General features: G+C 42.6%; 1 protein-coding gene across 8 annotated transcripts in view; it reads right to left on the bottom strand.

The window, feature by feature from the left end:
• The window catches only part of RBMS3 (RNA binding motif single stranded interacting protein 3), an 802,823-nt gene that overhangs the window by 136,079 nt on the left and 652,134 nt on the right, over window positions 1-14,610 (bottom strand). For all 8 annotated transcript variants that reach the window (XM_027522594.1, XM_027522595.1, XM_027522599.1 and 5 more), the window contains exon 8: window positions 6,100-6,146. In XM_027522594.1, the coding sequence (XP_027378395.1) occupies window positions 6,100-6,146 (47 nt within the window). The remainder of the gene's footprint in view (window positions 1-6,099; window positions 6,147-14,610) is intronic.

The following is a 14,610-nucleotide window of genomic DNA, read 5'->3' on the forward strand; positions in this document are numbered from 1 at the left end:
GGCTGATCACAGGATATAGTCTCCTGTGCTATAGCAGAACTTGTTGTTTTCCCCTTCTGCATATAATATCTGCCAACCCCAAACCCCCCGTCTCTCCCTTCCCACCCCTTTCCCTCCCCCTTGGCAACCACATAGAATTTCCATATCATCCAGCAATCCCACTGCTGGACATATATCTGGAAAAAACTAGCACTCAAAAAGATAAACCATGTTCTTAAATGTGACATGCCACCAAGAGGACAAGGTCATGTCCCTGCTCCATCAAGAGGCCTTCCACATCTCTTGCTAGAATGTAACTGCTTTTACTCTGTGGTCCTGTGACCATTTATTTTGACTTTTTTTGTGAAAAGAATAGAAAAATATAAACAGTGAAAAGTCAGTCTCCCTATCACCCCTCCTTCTCAGCTCTCTGTTGGTCCTCCCCAGAGACGATTGTCACCATGTCTCGTGTCTTCCTTCAGAAATACTTCGTACATCTGAAAGGTAAGACATCATAAAACTCAAAGCACTCTTTGCTTCTTTCACAATACTCTTGGCATTATATCTAGAATTTGTGTGCATGTCCATTGTTCCTGATAGGATGCAAACTTTTTTTTCAAATCTGCATCACCAACATGATTTTAAACAGTACAACAGATATGAAAGAAAAGTAGTTTGTTGAACTGAGTCACCATTAAGCCATTTTTAACAATATTAACTGGATTGGCGTTGGTTGCAACTGTATCTTTAGATATGTTTTTCCTACATCAGATGGGATCAGTTTCTTCTCTGCAGCAATAAATATTTATGCCTCTGTTAGCTTCCTACTCTCCCTCTAAGTTAGGTTTGCCTACTGGATCGAACGGGCTTCCAGGGTGGCACCAGTGGTGAAGAAACTGCCTGCCAAAGCAGGAGACATAAGAGATGCAGGTTCGATCCCTGGGTGAGGAAGATCCTCTGGAGGAGGGCATGGCAACCCACGCCAGCACTCTTGCCTACAGAATCCCACAGAGAGAGGAGCCTGGTGGGCTACAAACAGTCCATGGGGTCACAAAGAGTTGGACACAACTGAAGTGACTTAGCATGCACGCAGGCACTGGACTGAATACATGGGTATAAAGATGGAATAAATACTTTACTCTGGACATTCACATTCGATCCCTTCATATGCTGAATTTTCTAAATCAGTTTCCACATCTTTAAGAGGTACATGCTGACAGTAAGTCAAGAAACAGGATATTGAGGAAACATATGTGGTTATTTTGACATCTTAACATCCATAGAAATGATTATTTATATGTTTCCATATAAGGCAATTAAAACCCAAAAGACCAAAATATTTTAAAAAACTCGTGTATATAAAGAAATACCAAGTGAATAAGGTTAATTAACTACAATTTTGCTGTTCCTTCCATTTCATGATATGAAATTTCTACCTTCTTGATAGCAAAACAGTGCATAATCTAATGCTTCCAAAATTCCACTCTTAACCCAGGACATGAACAACTCTTGTGCAGTTTGGCTTCTTTGGATGAAACTGGAGGTTGCATTTAAAGATAATCAGATTAGGGTGTTACATGAGAACAGAGTGGCTTGATACCAGGAAGGGGGCTGGGTTACTAATGCCACTTTGCTGCAGTCAAGCAGATGCCATCAGTAACATTTTCTATTTCTGATTGGGCATTCATACTACCAAGTTAAACAGGCTGTAGAGAAAAATAAGACACGGAACCTGCCTTCAGATTTGATAGTCCATCAGAGAAATAAATATGATGTCAAGAGCTATGTGATAAAAAGGCTGTTACTGTGTCATATACACGTGTGTGCTAAGTCGTTTCAATCATGTCCAACTCTTTGCGACCCTGTGGACTGTAGCCTGCTACGCTCCTGTCCAGGGGATTCTGCTGGCAAGAATATCGGAGCAGATTGCCATGCCTTCCTCCAGGAGATGGTTGCAACCCAGGATCCAACCCGCGTCTCGCTATGTCTCCTGCGTTGGCAGGCGGGTTCTTGACCACCAGTGCCACCTGGGAAGCCCTTGCTGCATGACAGTCGCATGAAATGCAGTGTAACAATCGTGTCAGCTTTGACAGGGGCCACACTGTGCCACAGGGGTCCTTTAATCCTTACAACGTCTTATGAAAACTTATTCTCACTGTCATCTCCACTTCATAGAAGGGGAAACTGAAGCACAGATGACTTGCCTACATGTGGAAAACAACAGAATTTGAATGCACGCGAGGGCAGGCTGGCTCTGGAGTCTGCACTTCTAACCACTGCTCACACTGTTTCTCTTGTGACTAATTGTGTAATTAGCTCTGCCTGGTATGATTTAATGGTGTTCTCTAAAGGAGAGAAATAAAAGAAAGAAGGGAAGGAAGAAATATCACCATTCTCTGCAGGCAGAGAGAACTCCATGAGCAATAAGACTCACGGGTTAACATAATATGAGATGCTCTGAGAATCAAGAAAGGTCCAATTCAGTTGCAGGAACCAAATCATGAAATTTTTCTGGTGCCACTCTGGAAAGTTTGAGTTCTGTTCTGTATTTAATAAAGTCCATGTAATACTTTAAGCCAGGCAGGTAGATGATTACTTATTACTTTTTGCTTTAAAAAATATTCAGAAAGCAATGTGAAAGTGGTTTGGTACTCAGTTATATCAGAGGCAGATAAAAGCTTAGTACAGGTAGGGAATGGTAATTGAATGAACTCGACCAGTGGCAGGGAGACAGCTGGTTTGAAGATGTAGTTCAAAGAGAGATAGAAGAAGTCTTGACCAATTTTATCACTAGGAGTGTTGTAGGAGAGAAGGCCCAGAGAACTGGAATTATGACTTAAATGGCTTTAGAGTGAACTTTTTAAAAACTGTAAGAAGTATTTTGATGTTTTTCATTTATTTGGTTTGTATTATGAAGGACTGATGAAGACAAAGCCCTCAGTTGGGGTCAGGACATCCAGGAGCAGCGGCCAGTGCAGTGAGAGACACAGATGATGGTTCCCTGTGGCTAGTTATAAACTTGAAGTATGAACTTGGGAGTCTTCAGTTCCTAAAAGCAGGAGGAGTGGATGAGAAACAGCGTGAGAAAGGGCTAAACCCTGAGAAAGATCAGTAAAAGTGGGCAGAAGGGGAATTCACAGACACCAGAGGAGCAGTGCAAGGTGAGGGCAAGGAGGATCCGCAAAGGAGATGTGTGTGTGTGTGCTAAGTCGGTCAGTCATGTCTGACTCTTTGCAACCCTCTGCCCATACCTGTTCTTGCGAGTCTCCAGGCAAGAAGACTGGAGTGGGTTGCCATGCCCTCCTCCAGGGGATCCTTCTGACCCAGGGATCAAACCCATGTCTCCCGCGGCTCCTGTACTGCAGGTAGATTCTTTACTGTTGAGCCACTGGGGAAGCCCCATTAGAGACAACACAGGAAGACAATGTGTAAAGAATACTAAAACTGTTTACCAGTAAAGAAAAAGCAAAAATAGTGTGGTCACTACAAGTTATAGGCAGAAAAAGATTGTTTTGTTTTTTGACTGCACCACACAGCATGCGGGATCTTTGTTCCCTGACCAGGGATTGAACCTCTACCCACTGCATTGGAAGCATGGAGTCTTATCCACTGCACCACCAGGGAAGTTTAGAAAAGGACAGTTTTGCTTCTGCCCTCTTTATAGGTGGGAGAGACTTGACTTTTACAGGCTAAAAGGAATATTCAGTGGACAAGGCAACGTTGAAGACAGGGACTGCTGGATGATACAAAGTTCTTTATCAGATGAGAGTACATAAAATCAAGAAGATGGTATCCTGAGCATCTTAACTGCAATTTGCTTCCTGAGGGAGATGTTCATTGTCCTTAAAGTCTAAGCGGGCAGTGGGAGAGGATGAACCACTTTTGCAACTGTTGAAATAGTTCAAAGGATACAATGTTCTACTGTTAGTATAAAGTACACAGAGACAGACATCACAGAGAGGATGCTGGAAGGTGGACGGATATACCTGCAGTTGACCTCTGTACAGTGTAAATGGTGACCTGGGAGGAAGACACAGTCCCCAGGGACCAGGCAGTCCCCACGGCGTCTAACGGCACCACCAGAGTTCAGACCGCGGCTGCTCAGATTACAGGTTGAAACCCCGGTTTTTTCTCTTCAGGTTTGTCGTGAGTCACAATGAAAGTCTGGACACTTAGGTCTTTGGGGAAAGATTCAGATTTTAAATTGCGCATTGGAAAGATGACTGACTATAGCAAAACATAAACTCATTCCAGCCCAGGCCTAGGACACGGGGGCGTCTCTAATAATTGACCTCGAACCTTGGGCAGGAAGATCTTTATAATAAGCAGATGTATGCATATATAGTACAGACAGGTAGATGGATTCACATATTTATACACACATATGCTGCTGCTGCTGCTGCTGCTGCTGCTAAGTCGCTTCAGTCATATCCGACTTTGCGACCCCATAGACGGCAGCCCACCAGGCTTCCCCGTCCCTGGGATTCTCCAGGCAAGAACACTGGAGTGGGTTGCCATTTCCCTCTCCAATGCATGAAAGTGAAAAGTGAAAGTGAAGTAGTTCAGTCGTGTCTGACCCTCATCGACCCCATGGACTGCAGCCCACCAGGCTCCTCCGTCCATGGGATTCTCCAGGCAGGAGTACTGGAGTGGGGTGCCCTCACCTCCTCCGATACACACATATCCATGTATGCAAACACAGACACTTGCTGGATTTAGTTAATGAACATGTGTATTCATTCAATTATTTCTATTTTCCAGTGTGCATATACATTTCTAATTGTAATTACAAGTATTTTTACATATATTAGACTCCAAGAACATGCACTATTAAATTACAAATATCGATTACTTGGTACATAGTATGTGTTCAATAAATGTCATGCCCTTACATTACACGCCTGTCTTCTGTCACTCTCTCTGAGCATATAATGCCATATTCTGTGTCCTTTGAATTAACTATGTTATCTTCTCGGCTATACAGTATGACTCTAGAGGGCTTCATTCTCTGTATCTTTATTTCTTGTCTTTACTTTCTGACCAGCATGTTTAGAGTGCCTTGTTGGAAATAAGAGAAGGCTTACTGGATAAATGGAGAGCTATCATTACTTTTTGCACCTAGAGAAGTTTTAATCAACATGGGACAAAGGAATAGATCTCTACCCTAGACTATCATCTTTGTTGACTCTTTCATGGACGGTAGACCATGAGTTTCTTAAGCCCCTGTTTTACACAGATGCATTGTTTTTTTAAAGCCTATAGAGCATAGTACTGCGCTTGGAAGACTTATTGGATGTTTACTGAGTGACTGAATAAATGACCCTCTAAGCTGACCAAACAGAAAATGGAGTTACATTCCTTCTGTCCTCTAGGTTGATCTTAAATGAGATCTTCATTCTGACTAATTCTTTAGAGGCTGAAAGACAGAAAACTGAAAGCCATGGAGAAATCTAAGATAAAAGACTGAAAATAAGAATAATAATTATTCTTCAATTTGTTGGTTCATTGCAGGATGGCCAACGTAAAGGAAAGAAATTGGAAAGTAAGAGGAAAGTTTCAGCCAAAGACTATTCAGAATGACAGAATTTTAAAGATGCTGGATTATGTAGCTTAAGTCTGATTTTTTTCAGAGGAAAAGTTTAGGCTATATTAATTGTTCTAAGTAAGAGTCTGCAAACTTCCAGATGCTTATTAAAACGGAGTATGGAAATACAATCACCGTGTTACTAACTTGATTCTGTGTGTTACCCTTCCTCTGAGAGCCAGAGGCAAGCATAAAAGCTTTATTAATGTTGAAATGAGCCTGGGCACAGGCTACGATTATTACCTGGCAGAAGTGACACTCTGACCCTAGAGAAACAGACACTTCTCCCTTCACATCGCTCTTTCTCAGGTGAGAGAGGGGGAGAAAGACGAATATGGACAGAAGCTTTGTAAGCATGGGTGATGCCACTGAAATCAGAGTCACTCACAGGAAGAAAAGAAATACACTGATGAGAAAGGTTTGATTAACATTTTTGTTTAGAACAAGAAGAAAGATTTGAACATTTTTCTCCAGTACTGATTTCAGAGTTCAGAGATACCTTAGCAATTAAAACATAGAAAAAGTGATCTACTTACCCATTCTGTATGGCAGCTGTGGGGTCATAGGTCAGGGCCATGCCAGCCTGTATAATGGGGGGAAGAAGGGAGAAAATGGATCTTAATGTTTTTAATGGCAATCTCCAAAGCATTCAGTACACACACAGATTTTTTATCTGTACATTCTATGATTTAAGTTTACGTATTCCTATATATTTCTCCCCCCTTTACTGCCAAGCATTTTTACTACCTGAACACCAGAATCCAACATTGAGTTAGGGAATTTATATTATATATCCAGACAAACCAAAGAACAATTCATTTTGGATGGTCTCCATTTCTACTTCATATGCCATGCACTGTCTAATCTGGTGTCCTTATAATTTCTCATTCTTTTCAAGAACACCTATTGTATATCTCCAAGCATGGGAAAAAAAGGTAAGAATGGATCCTGGGGTAAGAGTTAAAATAAATGCTACTTAAAATTCATTTGACCTTTTAGAAGAAAGTGTTAAGAAAGATTTATTTTAAAATAGATTGCATGCCTCAGGGTATGCAGGCAATGAATCATAGGGTGCTGTCCAACACCTTGCTGGTACCTGTTCCACCCAGAGTGTAGAAAGGGAAGGTCATTTGCATGTGATGGAAACTCTTGGCCTTGTGGCTAACAAGGAGGTATTTTTGTTTTGTTTCCAAGGGAACACCGCCACTGAAAAACTACATTTCTATAACTGACAGTCATTACAGAGAGGAATATAAACTTGATGATCGCTGACTGACATCTACATTTCCCTTTCGTGCATACCATCACATCTCATCACCACAAGTGAAGTGAAAGTCACTCAGTTTTGTCTGATTCTTTGAGACCCCAAGGACTATACAGTCCATGGAATTCTCCAGGCCAGGATACTTGAGTGGGTAGCCTTTCCCTTCTCCACAAGGACTCTATGAATAGGCAGAAGAAATATTTTCTCCATTTGATGGATGCAGACATGGAAGCCTTGGAGGGGTCAAGTGACTCGTTCAAGGTCACAGGTTTGGAGGCAGAATCAGATTCCAACCCAACTCTTCTGCTGGGTGTGCCCTTCCACAGCCCTGCTGTGCCACTGACTAGGATTTTGCATGAGCCCCCAGGATCATCTCTCTGTGGCCATGCGGACCCACCACTCTTTGTCTTCCAGGACTGTCAGCCTAGTTATTGCTTGTGGGCAGGCAGATAGGATGAAACTGAAGGCTGACTAGGCTGGACATTTTTTTTTACTTTTTGATCGCCTGGCTTGATGAAAGTGAAAGTTGCTCAGTCATGTCTGACTCTTTGCCACCTCGTGGACTATATAGTCCATGGAGTTCTCCAGGCCACAATACTGGAGTGGGTAGCCATTCTCTTCTCCAGCGGATCTTCCCAACCCAGGAATTAAACCGGGGTCTCCTGCATTGCAGGCGGATTCTTTACCAGCTGAGCTACCAGGGAAGCTGGCTTGATAATGCACTATTGTTATATACGATGTAACCACTGGGTGAGATGGAGTGTTGGGTAAACAAGAGCTCCTGTTCATTTCTTTCACAATTTCCTGTGAATATGTAATTGTTTCAAAATAAGTAAGAAAAAAATAAACTAGCTTTGAAGACTTTTGTAGAGGACTAAGAAAACCATAAAAACTTAAAAGAAAGAAAGAGCTTTTGTGTTTGAGTTTCTTTTCCAGTGCGGTTGAAGGTGGTTTTCCTATTCAGCCCATTGACTTCCTAAGATTTAACACATAACCGAAATGCAAATTCTCAGGCTTTATAAGGTGGAGCCTGAAGTCCAGGATGGCCTGCTGCATTGAGCTTAGATGCATTGTTTTTCCTGAATAATATTTAAAACTTATTATTAAGACTGGTATGAGGAACAAAAGTGTAGAACCATCTATAAGTGGAACTGGCATACAGGAAGCATACATAATTGAAACGAAGTTTGCAAACAAAGCTGAGACAGAGATGCACTGGGAACATAGGATTGCTGATAACTCTGGCTAAAGAAATACAATCTGATAGTGTGACAAGCTGAGGCCCAGGGAATGAGACGAAAATAAAAGAGTAGATATGAAGACAGATTTCTCCCACCTTGGGAGAAGCAAAGATACTGATATCAAAGCATGTAGATTCTAAGTCTAAATTCTCCCCTGGATGGGCCTCCACCATGTGACGGGTGGGAGGCTGGCCCGAGGCTGAAGAGCCCCCAGAAGTGACCTGTCCAGACTAGACGCCATGGTTCTGGGTCCTTGAGATGATCCGTCTGAGATGAGATTTCCTGCTTAGAAACTCTAAGTTTCTCTCCTGTAACTTATCCAAGATGTCAGACAAAAGAAAGAATGAAAAAAAAAAAAACAAAACAGGCTATGTGCTCAATAGGAGATTCAGATGATCATTGTATTTTCAGACCAAATTGTTTAAATCCCAGGAAACTTGTAGGTAGCCAAGTTTATTTACTCCTTTTCCTTGAACTGTAGTGCTCAAAGACCAATGCTCCCCAGCCTTTCTTGACTTGTAAATTGTCATCAATATTCTCTTTTTATGCCATGTAATTTGTTTTGAGAATGTTAAGTAAGGATATTTTTTTTTTTCTTTCACATTTGACTTGAATTCCTCATGGATTACAGTTAACCAATAGGTCTAGCAAAGAATATGGTAATTATCACAAAATTCTATTGCTTTGTTGGATAGTATTTGATAATCAGAAAGTTTACACTGGCCTTTTCCTCCACCTTAAATCCCCATTCATCTTTTAGAAGATGGAAAGAATTAAATTGAAAGCCATATGATTCAGTGGAAAGGATACATGTTTTGGACCTGGGTTCAAGTCTTAGCTCTGTTGCTTTCTGGCACTGGGACCTTGGGCGAGTTATTTCACTTATTTGAGCCTCAGTTTCCTTAACTGGTATATGGGATGGCAACACCTATGTCATACGATTGTTGTAAAATGTGAAAGATATTACATTTGTGAAGTGCCTCGCACAGTGCCTAGACACGAGACACACATGTAAATATTATTCTGACACCAAGCAACGCATGCTAAGCACCCCGTGAGAGAATGGATGAAGCGTAGCGTGGACAGGCCAGGGTGCTCCGGGAAGACACCTGGAGGAGGCAGAGTTGAGTGGAACCTTGAAGATGGTTAGGGTTTCCGTAGATGGAGATAAGAGGTGGAGGCCAGCTCAGGCAGAAGAGTTATCATGGAAAAAGTCTTGTGAATAAAAAGGGCAAGGTGGATAGTCCCCTTGGAGTAGAACATTGGTGAGAACAGTCAGAAGTAAGATCTGGAAGGAAAAGAGGAAGGTCTTGATTGCTTGGCTCCTACTGGGTAATCACTGATCATTTCTTCAGGTAGAAAAATGATTCAAAGACGGCCTGAGAGACGTTGCTGATGGTCCCGTGGTGAAGAGTCCGCCTTGCAATGCAGGGGGCACAGGCTCAGTCCCTGCTTCAGGAAACTAAGCCCGCACACGCTGTGGAGCAAATAAGCCCTCAAGCCTGCTCAGCCTGCTTGATACAGTGCAGATTTCACATACTATGGACAACTAATAGCCGATGTCGTCAAATAAATAAATAAATATTGCTTAAAACAAGAGACTGGGCAACAGGAAATAGCACGAACCCCCTAAAAACAGAGGGAAAATCCCGAGTGATGGGTGACTACGGTAGACACTGGGGGACGGGGAGGTGGAGAGAGACTAAGGCACGGATGAACCCAAGTTTCATCTACTTCATAATTTTTTCTGGGGTCAGTCCTGCCTCTGAGGATCTTTGGCAAGAGGACACCACCAGAGATGAGCATTTGGAACACTGGGTTACAAGGCAAGACATGGGTTAAACAAAGGGGTGTTTGAGCATAACCCACTGGCTGACTGTCACAGCACAACAGCTGACACGGGCTGCACCTGGTTTTCATTTCTTGTGTAACAGATTGTTGAGTTATAATTCCAACATGGTCTTAATGCAGATTTTGCATTCCATTTCCTGTGTTCCTTTGCACAAGGTAAAAAAGAAAATCGATTTGCTGCTCTGTCTAGCCACCTTTATACTGAACTAGAACCATGAAATTGTCATTATGTAATTACCAAATTTTATGGCATGTTTACAAACTCCAGAGTCACAAAAAAGGTAAAATAACTTGGAACAAAATGAAAATGTCACACCACCTAAGTAGGAAAGTGATGTTTAATTCTGTCGTTCTCTTCTGAAAAGGATTTTTATTAAATTCACAGATATTTTCTATATTTTAAGTTCACATTATTTGTGGATTAAAGCATTTATGATTTACTTCAAAAAGAAAGGGAGTGTTTTTGGGGGGTCATTTTCCAGTAGCAGCTTAGTATTTCAGTCATAATAGGGTTATTTCTAGACTTTCCAGACAGAGTCTGTAAGAACTAAATAGAAACTTTAAGATGTAGTTTACAGGAATCAATTAGATGTCAATGAAAAAAAAAAATGTTGCCTGCCACATCAGTAAACGAAGATGTTGCAACCATCAAGCCATCACATTACAGCTGTCCTGGTGACTCCTGTGGGAACTCAGGATGAAACTGGATGCCCATCATCAAATCATCAGCCACTGCAGCCGCCCACAAATGTACACCTTGAGGAGACTCGGGATAAGAAGGCACAGGATACTGGCCATAGACAGCTGAGGTGCATATCAAAGGCTCATTGCATTTCAATGAGCCCTGGATTTTTCATCTTCCCATATAGAGGAAGGGGACTTCCACAGTGGCTCAGTAGTGAAGAATCTGCCTGCAATGTAGGAGACGCAGGAGACACCGGTTCAATTCCTGGGTCAGAAAGATCCCCTGGAGGAGGGTATGGCAACCCACTTCAGTATTCTTGCTGGGAAAAATCCCATGGACAGAAGAGCCTGATGGGCTACAGTCTCTGGGGTCACAAAGAACTGGACACCACTGAAGCATAGCAATGGCATACCGCATATAGAGGAAAGCACTAAACTCCCTACGTTGAGCTACCTTGTTTTTCTTAATTAAAAGCAATCTTTGGATGTTCTGACTACCTGATCTTTGTTGCAAAAATCTCTGTATATCCTGGCTCCTCTTTGGAAGCAGTCTCTTAGAATGATCTGAGATGCTGTGTCCCAGGCTTAAGTCCTCAGTTTTGTCCAATGAGTAACACATAATTTTCAACTTTTAGGTTCTACATCTTGTTTGGTCAACATAAGATACCAAAATTATTTCCAATAAATATAGTGGATACATTGAGACATGTCAGTTTGACTTAGGAGCTAGATATTTGATATTCATCATTTTAAATGAAGAGGTAATAATTATGAAATGCTGCTTAAAATGTACCCACTAGGGAAGTACTAGGGAAGTAACTGGATTAGTTACAAATGAATAATTACAAAAATATCCAATCTTCTAAGATCAGATTTAATGCAACCTTTAATAAATAGGTAGTAAATGTCATCATATATTTTAGTTACCATTGTGTACTGAATTAGCACAAGAGAAGTTCAGGAAGCCAATGAAGAAAAGGATAACTTGGTTTTCTGGGTATCATTTTTAAAGAGTTTAATTCTTGCAACTAATTTAAACCCTATTTGCAACTGTTAGCTGGTTATCATAAGAACTCAATAAATGAAATAAAACAACTTAAAAATTATATTTGTTGCTAAGTCGTGTCTGACCCTGGCAACCCCATAGACTGCAGTCCACCAGGTTCCTCTGTCCATTGAATTTCCCAGGCAAGAATACTGGAATGGGTTGCCATGCCCTCCTCCAGGGGATCTTCCCAATCCAGGGATGGCACCCAGGTCTCCTACATTGGTAGGCGGTTTCTTTACAGCAGAGGGTTTCCTGGTGGTTCAGTGATAAAGAATCCTTCTGCTGAGGCAGAGGTTTGGGTTCAGTCCCTGGGTTAGAAAGATCTCCTGGAGAATCCCATGACCAGAGGAGCCTGGTGGGCTATGGGGTTGCAAAGAGTTAGGTATGACTTAGGGACTAAACAGCAACAAAAATGATATGTGAAAATGACTCAAATTATAATGCATTATAAATGTTTAGGTGTGGCTACTGTAGGAGAAGGCAATTGCACCCCACTCCAGTACTCTTGCCTGGAAAATCCCATGCACAGAGGAGCCTGGTAGGCTACAGTCCATGGGGTTGCACAGAGTTGGACACAACTGAAGCGACTTAGCAGCAGCAGCAGCAGCAGCATGGCTACTGTAGTGAAACCTTTGTAGTATCAGTTCAGTTTAGTTGCTCAGTTGTGTCTGACTCTTTGCAACCCCATGGACTGCAGCACGCCAGGCCTCCCTGTCCATCACCAACTCCCGGAGCTTACTCAAACTCATGTCCACTGAGTCGGTGATGCCATCCGACTATCTCATCCTCTGTCGGCCCCTTCTCCTCCCGTCTTCAATCTTTCCCAGCATCAGGGTCTTTTCAAAGGAGTCAGCTCTTTGCATCAGGTGGCCAAAGTATTGGAGTTTCAGCTTCATCATCAGTCCTTCCAATGAATATTCAGGACTGATTTCCTTTAGGATGGACTGCTTGGATCTCCTTGCTGTCCAAGGGACTCTCAAGAGTCTTCTCCAACACCACAGTTCAAAAGCATCAATTCTTTGGTGCTCAGCTTTCTTTACAGTCCAACTCTCACATCCATACATGACTATTGGAAAAACCATAGCTTTGACTAGATGGACCTTTGTTGGCAAAGTAATGTCTCTGTAGTATAACTTTGTTATATTTATATTTTACTAGCTTGAGAATGGCAGGGGGTCAAGAATAAAGGCTGAAACTACAAGATTAATGGTACAGTGACTCTAGTGGTGGAAGTCAGTAAAATTTTATAAATCCAAAGCACAAACTGACTGAGAAGTTGAAGGTGTCACATGTGATCCCTGAAGTGTGGATATCCAAGCCATTCAGAGCAATCAATAAAAATCACCAGAAAACCACAAAATGATCAATGACCAGTCAAGCTTTTGGCCAAAGAAAGGGCTTTCACCTTCTTCAGTTGAGAGCGCCAGTAATCCTATGAAATAACATGCTCAGGGCAAAACTGAGGTCAGGGGCTCTTGCTGAATGGGGATGTAAAAGATGACCTCCTGGCTTTCAGAAGAGGCAAGTGGTGGGGCTTTACTGGAACAGTTCTGCCATGGATACATGGCCACTGGGTGGTCTGTGTCTCCGGCGAGAGGCAGTCAACCATGTAAGGCAGGTATCTGCTCTCATCTGCTGAAGGGATGCTCCCTGGGCTGCGAGCAGCCAGGCCCTCTTTTAAAGAGAAATGTGTGAATGTGTGAGTCTCTCAGTTGTGTCTGACTCTTCGTGACACATGGACAGTAGCCCGCCAGGCTCCTCTGTCCACGGGATTCTCCAGGCAAGAATACTGGAGTTGGTAGCCATTCCCTTCTCTAGGGGATCTTCTCAAACCAGGAGTCGAACCCTGGTTTCCCACATTGCAGGCAGATTCTTTACTGTCTGAGTCACCAGGGAAGTCCCTCTAAAGAAAAGGTGAGGAACAAATGAGATGGGAGACAGGAAAATGTCCAAACCTACAGAAGGGAGCCAATACTGCATGGTCCTGGATGGGGCAGAAATCCTAGAAACTGTCCCGTGAAAGAGGCCAACCCACCTGTGAACTGGCTCACAGTACACTCTCTAATCTTCGTAATTCCTGAGCCCTCAAAACTGTGAGCCTCTCCCCTAATTTCCTTCTGATCACTCACAGCGCTTGTTCTTCTCTGGTGTTACTCGTCCCATCTGCTTTTGAGATGTCAGCGCTCAGGACCAGGGCTTCCCTCCTTCTCTCTCCTTCTGATCCCAACTACTGTTTATCAGGAAGGCCAAAATCTTGTCTCAAAATAAAGTATCTAAACTGAGTTCCAGACAATCATTGCCAAGATTAATTAGTAAGTGTATGTATCGTCAGTATCTTCTAAAGTTATCATTTCTTATTTGGGCGTTTACTACTATCCTTTCATAAAAAAATACTCTCTTCAGCCTCTGCTTCCACCTTCCTTTCAATCCACCAGTCATAACACTGTGCTGTGAAATTTGTTCTTACAACGGGCAGATCCAAGCAGCATGGTGTCACCTAAGGGATAACTCACAGCTTACAGAGCCCTTCAGGATCAAATGTGTATGTACCTCTGACCTCCACCAACTTCCTGTGCAATTCCAGACCCCACCCTTCACCAACTCAGATGGACACTCACCCTGTCCTGTGGTGTGACCTCTGGGCCTTTGTGGAAACTCTGTGTAGCACTGAGGGAATGTGGGCTTTCCCTTCTCCAGCTTCAGACTAAATGTCATGGCCTCTGAAAGCCATTTGCCTCCGAGAAGCATTAACCCCTGCCTTTGCTCTGCCCCCGTGATGCAGGGTGGGAGTGAGTGTGACCAACATGCCATCTGTGTGCCTCTCCTAAACGGGCTCCTGGCTGATTCCATCGTGGTATCTCTTCTTCCCAGGCCAGTTATGGGAACATAACAGACTCATCAAATGTTTGTTCAATGCATTAGTAAATGAATATATGACTTGAAAATATTGAATTTGGAC

This window comes from Bos indicus x Bos taurus, chromosome 22 (assembly GCF_003369695.1).
Source record: "Bos indicus x Bos taurus breed Angus x Brahman F1 hybrid chromosome 22, Bos_hybrid_MaternalHap_v2.0, whole genome shotgun sequence".
Classification (NCBI taxonomy): domain Eukaryota; kingdom Metazoa; phylum Chordata; class Mammalia; order Artiodactyla; family Bovidae; genus Bos; species Bos indicus x Bos taurus.